This window comes from Lipotes vexillifer, unplaced genomic scaffold (assembly GCF_000442215.2).
Source record: "Lipotes vexillifer unplaced genomic scaffold, Lipotes_vexillifer_v1.1 scaffold23, whole genome shotgun sequence".
Classification (NCBI taxonomy): Eukaryota; Metazoa; Chordata; class Mammalia; order Artiodactyla; family Lipotidae; genus Lipotes; species Lipotes vexillifer.
In genome coordinates, this window is record NW_006796283.1 from 3,159,486 (window position 1) to 3,169,034 (window position 9,549).

A 9,549-nucleotide genomic window follows, 5' to 3' on the forward strand; every position below is an offset into this window, starting at 1 on the left:
GCAGGAACTGATCCTGGGTTGATGAGGGCCGCTGGCGGGTCACAGTGGAGGCCTGTGGGCCCCTCCCAGCCTGCGCTTCCCAAGGAAGAGAGGCCCCCCCCAACCTCTGCGCTCCGCGGGGGGTCCCGCCTCTCGTCCCTGCGGCCAAGGGTGCACCTTTATCGTAGGGTACAGCCCGCTAGGGGCGACGCTGGCAGCACCTTCCATGGCGTGGGCTGCAGGGCGGGGTCTCCCTCCGTCCTCCTGCTGGGCACTGGGGGAGGGCAACAAAGCGTCAGAGCAACACCCCAGGGGACAATGCGAACAAATGTAAGGCTCCAGGGATGACCCGAGTGTGGGGAGAGATTTCACGGAGGTAGGAGGAGGCCTCAGCCGGGCAGGGGGAGCTGTCCTGGCGGAGGGACTGCGTGGGCTAAGGGCCCAGGCCTGGAGGGGCGTGGACAGCGGAAGCTGTTTGGCTGTCATCCAGGGGGTGAGGGTGGAGGGAGCGGGGAGGAGCTGGGAGCCAGGATGGCCCTGTGCTAATGGGCCTGGACCTCCTGCCGGAGCGGCCTGGAGAGCAGTGGGCAGCTTCTAGCCACGTTTGGGGGGTGGATATGAGGTGGACCCTCCGAGGGTGTCCAGCATCCGTGCTGGGCCTTGGTACCCTAGCAGGAGGGTGGGCACAAGAGGACCCACAGGCGCCCAGGGGGCCTCCCAGATCGTCAGCCTCCCCCCACGATGCCTGCACCCCTGTGCTGTGCGAGCTTCTCAGGGACCATGGGCTGGGACCCACCTTCCAAGTGCTGGCAAAAGTTTTAAGAAGTTCTGGTTAAATGGGACCCTTTCTAGGCCCTGGTGACCTTCCCTGGGGCCGAGAACCTGCCCCTGTCTGCCTGCCTCCCCGATTTGCCCCTTTCCTGGCAGCCCTGGGCTCTGAGGCGTGGGACACCCCTGCCCTTCACCAGAGCCCCGTACGCTGGGCTCCGCCTGCTGCCCCGTCCCTGCTGGGGGCTCCCCTTCTCGCCCGCTTCTCTCCATCCAGCTCAGCCTGGAAATCAGCCCAGCTCCTTGTTAGAACCGGGGGTAGAGAACAAGTCACATGGTCCCGAGGGGCTGGGGCCGCCTCTGTGCTCGGGGCCTCTGTTTCCTCGTCCCCCAGCACCAGCTGGACCAGAGCCCGTCCTGGCTGGAGGGGCCCAAGCCCCCAGGACACAGCGCAGCCGCCCTCGGGGAGAACGGGGCTGTCCCCACCGCCTCCTGTCCCTGCCGTGGCCCGAGCTGCCCCACTGCCCGGCGGTGGGAAAGTCTGAATCTGTTGCTATTTTCTCTCTGTTATCGGGCCCTTATCTGGCTGCTGTGTGCCGCGCAGAGGCCAGGGTCTCTCCCTGGCAGCGCCATGCCCCCTCCCGCCCACCGGCTGACCAGGGCCTGCGGGACAGGAGGCCAGGCCGTCCGCCGGCCTAGGGGGAGGTCTTTCTCTTCCACCCACACTGCCCTCCCCAGGCCCCAGACCCTCATTCCCCTCCCTCCAGCCGTGCCCCTTGGTCCCCACGCCCCTGTCCATGCCCCGCCCCCCATCGCACCCCCAGAGGGGCAGGTGTGGCACCTCCCCGGAGAGTTGAAACAATAACAACAGTTGTAATAATAACCCCAGGTCTGTGCTCAGCACCCACTGGCACCACATTGCTGAACCCTGACCCCAGCCCATGACACGAGGCTGCTATAACCCACAGCTTTCCGTAAGGAAGCTGGGCTCGGGGAGGCGTGGCCTGCACGAGGCCACAGGCCTCAGCGTCCCGCTCTTCCTTCTGCCTGGAGTGGTCTTCCCCAGCCCCGCCCGCAGGCAGCCTCCTGTCCCATCCCAGATCGCCACTCACTCGTCACCTCCTCCAGGAAGCCTTCCCTGACTGTCACTCCACCTCTCCTTGGTGGCAATGACCACACTTGCATTTTTCACGTTTCTTTCCTGGGGGGTACGTGTTGGCTGCTGCAGGGTCTCCAGGACCTTGTGCAGGGAGATGGACTCGGGGGAGGTTTCATGAGTGAATGAAGAGCGCAGGAGTGAACGGCAGTTGAGAAGGAGGCCGTGGGCGCTCAGGCCCAGCGCACCCCAGGCTGTGCAGGTGGGGATGTCGGGGGACGAGCAGGGCCGCGTGCCCACCAGCGTCCACCCCACCCCCAGGCCATCGGGCCTGCATTCATGCTCCGGCCCTGACACAGAAGGGGGCCTGGCAGGTGCCCCCACCTCTCCTTCCTCCTCTGTGCATTGGGAACACAAAGGATCTCCCCACAGAGGTATAAATGGCTGTGTAATGGCAGCCACATAGCGGGGCCTCAGGAAAGACCCACGCCCGAGGTCGAGCGCGGAGTCCAGGTGGGGGCTCATGGGGCTTCGCTCTGGTTGTTTCTCATAATGTTTCCAGTGGCTGGGGGGCGGGCACAGTCTGCAGGGGCCAGCGGGGGTTCGGCCGGGGCCTCCAGATTCCCTGTCCAGTGCTCTGAGCCACCCCGCTGTGCACCCCACCTGGCAGGTTCACCCCAGGGCCACCTCGGGCGATTCTGTCCTCCTCAGCTGCCAGCTCCGGCTTTCTTTGGGGCAGTCATCAAAAGAAGGACCCCCAGCTGCCTCCACATCAAAGCCGGGAGGGCCATCAATCATCGGCAGCCTGGGCTTCGGAAGGGAGTTGGGTCATCCCGCTGCACAGAGCCTGTCTCCGTAATTCAGTTTTAAAGCATGAAAAAAGGGAGTTGATGAAATTCCGCTATCAGCGCCAAGCCAATATGCAAAATATCTCACCCCCAATCAAATAGCTATTATGTTTTCATTTCCATTTCGGCGTCCGGCTTAATGAGCAGGAGACGGATCGGCTTGCGGGGGCGTCTGCTCGCCGTGATAACTGAGGGGCTTCGGGCAGCGGGGGCCGTACCCAGTGCTGGTGACCACCGTCATCACCCGTGGACGCCCCCAGACAGGTGCTCGGCCTTGGGCCCAGACCTCTCCATCGCGCCGGGCAATGGGGCCAGTATTACCCTCACCCCAGGTCATCGGCAGGGCGGGGGAGGCATGGGGCCACACCTGGAGCAGAGGAGGGCTGTGGCCTCAGCAGCGTCCACGTGGGTGGTGTGTTTGGGGAGTCGGGCTCCTGCCAAGGGCCACAGGCAGGTCAGTCCACATGGCTGGGCCTCCGTTGACTAATCTGCGAAGTGGGCATGACTCGGCCTCACCTCTGGGGTGTCGGAAGGCTCCCAGGCACTCGCCCATCGTGCCTGGCGTCAGGGCCTGCCTCTTGCTGGCCCCTCCCTGCACACACCTGCCCCACCGCCCTCCACCCCTGGGCTACGAGGTGGGCAGGGGGCTTAAGGGAAGACCTTTGTGGAACGCTGAGCACAGGGCTCACATACAGGCGGTGCTTAATAATAGCAGTTCCGTGCTGGGTGCTGGGTGGTAGCAACTGATGCTGGTGACGGGTGGTGTTTCCTGCGCACTTACTACATGCCAGGCGCTGACCAAGGCTCCACATAGGTGAAACCGAGTTTCGTCCTGCGGGGCCAGAGCTGTTGTGCTTTCCGAGCACAGGAAGGTGGAGTGACTTGCCTGTAGCCACACAGCAAGGACACCGCCTGCCTGGCCGTGGGTTGGCCTGGCTCAGTAGTTGGGGGGTCTGACCATAAAGCGCCCCACAGGGATCGAGCAGGGTCCTTCCTAGCCCAGGGCACCCCAGCCAGTGGAGAAAGCTTCCTCCCAGGTGGAGTGGGGACCCAGGTGCACAGGTGGCCCCGGGGGTGTCGGGGGGCTCCAGCAGTGGCTTCGAGGCAGATGTGGGGCAGGGTTGGGGCAGGATTCGCAGAGTCACATCCCGCTGTGGGCCTGGAGCCATTTGCTGGTTGATGATTGTCTCCTGTGTTATCAGAGTGTTAATTGTGCTGGAATGAATTAGCGGCATTAGGATAAATTGCTGCAGCCGGCAGCCTCTTTCTTCACGCTCCTGTCACGCTTTGTGAGGAGCGGGTGCCTTTGTTCTCCCATAAATGGAGCCGCCAGGAGCTCAGGGCCTCCCTGGGTGGCTGAGGCCCACCTGGGCGGGAGAGGCGTGTGCCCCGCATCGCCCCGGCTGCAGGGCTCTGGTCCCTGCACTCCCTGAAAGCAGAGGCTTCACACCCATTCTCCAGAGCCGGCCACTGAGGCCCTGAGGTCCCGGCGTCGGCAGGAGGGACCACAGCTCTGGGGCACCATCTCCAGCTCAGAATGAGCCGCAGAAGCACCTGGGCTTCTAGAAAGAGTTAAGCAAGCAGGCCTGCGAGCTGCCCGCCAGGGCCACCGGCAGTGCGGGCTGGGGGCCAGCCCCACGGGCCGGGGAGCCTCTGCTTTTCTGCCCCGGCGTCTGCCAGGGGAGGTCACGGGGGGTCAGGCCTCCCACCTGTCCGAGAGGCACGAGTCTGGGGTGTGCCCAGCCCACCGCGGAGCCCACCGTGTGGGCACGTTGATGAGAGACCGCGAGGCTTAGCCCAGGGCTGGTTCTGTGTGGTCTGAGCCCGGCCGTGGCCACGGGAAGTGACGGGAGGTGAGCGCCTGCCCTCCTGCTATCAGTACAGCTCTGAGGGGTCCTGGGGAGCCCGGGGCCCGTGGGTCTGTGGGGCCAGAGCTAGAATCCAGAGGGTGCAGCCGGGCAGGTGTCTGCACAGGAGGAGCTGGCGAAGGTGGTGGGGCAGGGGGCAGCGCTGCCCGGGCACCTGTCTCGGGCCCCAGGGCCCAGCTGAGACGGGATGGAGGGGGCCTGTGGGGCATTCGCAGAGCAGTGTGAAGGGGGACAGCTGTTCTCCGCCGTTCTCTCCGCCCACAGCACTGGCACTGCCCCTCTGACCTCGGGGGCACAGGTTGCCACCCTGGCCTGCACTCGGGGACACGCTGTGGGTCTGGCTTCGCCACCCTCCTAGGTGGTCTGGGGACTCAGTCTGCCTTCCCACCTGTACGGAGGGCTCCATGGGGCATCCCCTGCGTGAGGCTGGAGGGAGGATTAGTGGGCCCCGGAGGCTGGACTGCAGACGCTGTGCACCCACCTGTGTCCCATCAGCCATTTACCCCTTTAATCAGGTTGATGAGCACTTCCTGTGTGCCAGGCACTGGGGCCCGCCCTCTGCACATTCCCAGACCTCAGAACCTGAGTGTGGGAGCTTCCTGGAGGAGGGGTCCCAGGCACAGGGGGCAGGTGTGCAGAGCCCCGGGAGATGCTTACCTTGGGGGGTTGTGGATGTGCGCCGGGACCCTGGGATGCCGCAGACTGTGCGCCTGCATATCAGCAGCCCCCGGAGGCCCCGCCCAGAAGACGCCAGCCAGTGCGTCGGGTGCGCTCACGCCTGGAGCAGAGGAGAGGGGAGGGGTCGGGCTTCCCCGGGGCCTGCGTCCTGGCAAGAGCGGCCTGTGGGGTCGGCAGAGGCTGCAGGGCAGGTGAGGTGAGCAGGAGACCAGGTGGACCCCAGGCGTTGGTGCAGGGCTTGGCGTGGGTACATGGGTGGGGTTCGCACATCTAATCATGGGGGACCTGGAGGGGAGCCCCCGTGCTGACGGCCGCCCCCTCGAGGCCTCTGACCGCCTGGGGGGCCGAGACCCTGCTCGGACCCCACTGCGCCCGGCCCCGGGGCTGTGCCTGTGCTGGGGGGGTCAGGGCGCCGATTGTGGGGGGCAGCGCCTCACGACTCCCCTGGGGCTGTGTCTGCAGGTTCCCTCAGAGACATGGAGGCCAGAGAAGAGGCCCAGGCCGCAGACACCAGCCTCCCGGAGCGAGAGGCCACAGCACTGGAGCCCGAGCCCCCAAGCCCTTCCGCTCCAGGTGAGTCGGGTGGTGGACGTGGCAGGCTGGGCCCTGGCATCCTGGCACCCTTGCCCACGTCCGCAGCCTCGCTGCGATGTCACGGGAGCCAGTTCCCGCCGAGGACTCCAGTTTTCACACCTGCGAAATGAGCATTGCACCGAGCGGTGTGTGTGGGCTGCCCGTTGTGCCCACTGGGGCTTGGAGGGGCTGGTCCGGGTAGAGGAGGCGTGCGCACCTGCAGGGGGTCTGGAAAGCCCAGCCCTAGTGCAGAGCAAGGCCCCGGGCGGAAGGTCTAGTCCACGGTGAGGCAGGGGGTCACATGGGTACTGAGTGACCTGGGGAAAGCCACACCCCTTCCCGGCCTCCGTGTACCCTCGATGAAACGGGGCTGCCTGCCTCAGCACACGTGGGGCTCGGCACCGAGCAGGTTCTCCTGTTAAGGCAAATCACCCCGTTTTACAGACGGGGGAATGAGGCCCAGAGAGGTTAAGTGACTTGCCCAGGGCTGCACAGTCTGTAAGCACCTGAGCGGGATCCAACCCTAAGTCCGGATTCAGGTTGGTTCTCCCGTCCCCTCTGTCTGCTCCCCACCCTACCCCACCCTGGACACCTGGAACCTCTCCTGGGGCCCTCCTGGCAGTTTCCCCAGGGTTTTGGGGGCACTTTTCTGAAGCTGAGAACAGGACTCGGAAGGAGAGACTCCCACACGCACACCCAGGGCTGCATTAACCTGACACTAGGAGGCCTCCTCTGTCCGGGTTCCTGGAGGGGCCTCAAAGCCGGGCCATCCTCTCAGGCCAGCTGTGCCCTCAGAGACCCCCAAAGACCCCCCAGAGGATGGGCCTCACTGCGGTGGAGGCCCTGGGGGAGGTCAGTGCCCTCACCCCTGTTTTCCAGAAGGGGGAGCTGAGGCTGGGGGGTTAGAGGAGGGAGGATTGGCGGGGTCGGCTCCGCCCTGGCCCCTGCTCTGAGCCCCGCTCCCCTCGCCCCCCTCCACCCTGCCGGCCGTGGACAGCAGTCTCACATCCCCATTCCGTACCACGAAGCCCTGTGCACAGAGGCTGAGTTACCCCCAGACCATAGTCCCATGGGGGAGACACAGCCATAAATGGGGCCGTTTTAGAGGGTGGTAAGTGGGTGGTGTGACCAGGAATGAAGGCAAGATGGGGTGGGTGTGGCAGTGAGCAGAAACCTGCAGGACGGGTGGAGTTCCCCGTGCTCCACACACCTGCACGTGCAAAGGCCCTGGGGTGGCACAGAGAGGGGACAGGTGGAGAGCCCTGCAGGGCTGGGACTGGGGGGTGGAGATCCTAGGCAGACGGTGGGGGGCTCCTCACTGTGGGCCCCCATCCCCAGAATGTGCCAGTGTCAGTCTCCCCCGGCTGACCACAAGCCCCCAATACGCCTCATCCTCTGAGACCTGCTGGCCTGTGTCCCTTTGCCCAGCGGCAGCCCCTTGGGGTCACTGGGGCTGTGCAGTGAGGAGGCTTGGCCAGCAGGACTTGAAACCAAGGCAGGGGCTCCCATCACCCGCAGCTCCCCCGGGGCAGCAGGCGGGGTGGAGGCTCAGGGCCTGGGTTCTGGCGCTCTTGTTCACAGCTGTTACTGTCTCTTCTTTCACCGTCACCATCAGTGTTTAGTGCTGCGGCCAGCGCTCACCCCGGCCTGCCCCGGCCCGGGGCTCCTGCCCTTTCTGAGCCTTGGTTTCCGCATCTGTAACAGGGCGCCAGCCCCTCCGAGGGCCCAGGGAGTGGCGAGGGGGGCCCCCATCACCACCACCGTCATCATCGGGTGCTGCGTGCTAATGGGGGCCACGCTCTCCAAAGGGCTAGCGGCTGGTTACTGGTGGACTTTGCCCCGGGGAGCCGGGCCCCTTATCTGATCTGGGAGCTGGGCTGCACGGGGTGGGGGCGGGGGCGGGACTGGGGAGGAGCTGGAAAAAAACAGCCGGGGTTGCACCTGGCACAGGCCTCAGTGATAACGCGCTGATGGGCGCGATAAGACGGCAGGAGCAATGTCTGCTTGTCGGGCGGGCCCGGTGCGGCTCCCGCGCAGTGGCTGGAGCTCGGATGCCAGCCGCGTTGATTTATAGCCAAAAATAATAGGACTTTTATACCGTGTGATTGATTTATTCGATGTTAATCACGGGCCTTATCGCGGGTATTAATAATCTGCCGGGCGCGTGACGTCACCAAGGGGGGGCTTTTATGGGCGCTCATCGATTGGGGGCCGCGGTGGTTATCGGGCCCAGCAGGGAAGGCAAATATGCCCTTTGGGCTGGAATTGGGTGCGGGGCCTGGCGGAGGAGCCCCCAGCTGCCGGCCGAGGAGACCAGGGATCCGGGCCACGCGTGTGCCTGCTGGCCTGGGCGTGCTGGGCCGGCAGCTATCGCTGCCGCGGTTAATAAGGGGCTGAGCGCTTTTCAAGGCCAAAATGAAGGGGGAGAAACTGAGATGTCTGACGGTGCCCCCTGAGAGCAAGCTGGTGGGGGGAGGGTGGTGGCGGGAACTGTGCCATGCACTCATCCACCTGGGCCTCAGTATCCCTCCCGGCCGCAGGCTGGGGTGGGCGGGCAACTTGGTGCCCCGAGGCTCAGTAGAACCTTCTGGTGTTTTCCTTCCTGCAGATGCTACTCCTCCACCCCCACCGCTACCACCCGCCCCCACGTCCCCAGGAGGCTCCGAGGAGACGGAGTGTCCGGAGCCAGAGACGAGGCTGGAGGAGGAAGAGGCCAGCAGCCCCTGGAGCGGGCCAGGTAAGCGCGCCTGTGTCCGGGGTCTGGCGGCCTTGTCTCTCCAGGGCAGCCCTGGGGCCCAGCCTTCTGGGGGTCCTGGGAGCTGGCCACCCTGACAGCGCAGGTGTGACAGGCCTGGCCCACTGGCCGAGGAGATTGGTGGTGAGGCACCAGGCCCAGGTCTGTCCTGTTGCGAAGTCCAGCCAGCCTGTGGGCCAGCGGCTTCCCTGGAGGTGGGCGCCAAGCTGTGCCGGTGCTCAGGCCCCTAGCAGCAGATAAGTCTCTGAGGCTTCCCTGGAGGTGGGAATGTGAGTCTGGAGCGGCCTGAGTACCTGCGCCTTCCCAGCCCAGCTAGAGGCTCAAGCCTGTGTGGGTGGCTGCAGCACGTGGCAGGGGGCCGGAGGCCGTTCCAAGCCACCGGGTCCTGGATCAGGAGTGTCTTTGAAGGCGGTTTCGTGCTCCCAGCACTGCCCCACCCCCGCTTGTAGCTGGAATTCTGACCTCGAAGGGCCCACCAGGTGTGTGGTGCCCGTGGCTCCCCACTTACACCAATGTACGAGTGTAGGGCAGGCTGGGCGTGTCGGCTGTTGCCGTGATTCCTAAGTACAACTGACGCGGCTCAGGGGAACCATGGCAGCTCGGAGGAGTCCTGGGAGCTGCTGGGTGAAGCAGGGAGGGCGTGGTCCTCGCGAACTGAGGGAGAGAATGGAGGTTGCACACTCAGGCCAGGCGCATGTGCACGTAGCAAGCACATATCGAGCACCTGCTGTGTACCCAAGGTGCAGCTCTGAGCAAACAGGGTCCTCAGAGAGCTGTGATGACACAAATGCAGTCAGTGGCCAGTGGAGAGGAGGCACATGGCAAGGATCTCATCTTGCGGGGGGTCAGGGAGACCTCATCAGGGCAGAGAGGACCCAGGGTCCCTCTGGGTCTCCCAGGGGTGTCAGAGATGATCTCCTGCCAGGTGCAATTCAAGTGGCCGTGTGGACCCTTCATCGGGATCCCAAGGTGTCAAGGAAAGAG

General features: G+C 64.9%; 1 protein-coding gene across 1 annotated transcript in view; it reads left to right on the forward strand.

The window, feature by feature from the left end:
• The first annotated feature begins 5,513 nt into the window (after positions 1-5,513).
• ZFPM1 (zinc finger protein, FOG family member 1) overlaps positions 5,514-9,549 on the forward strand; it is a 44,565-nt gene continuing 40,529 nt past the window's right edge. Inside the window, exons 1-3 of the mRNA XM_007468470.1 lie at positions 5,514-5,655; positions 5,700-5,810; positions 8,467-8,547. Of these exons, the coding sequence (XP_007468532.1) occupies positions 5,514-5,655; positions 5,700-5,810; positions 8,467-8,547 (334 nt within the window). The remainder of the gene's footprint in view (positions 5,656-5,699; positions 5,811-8,466; positions 8,548-9,549) is intronic.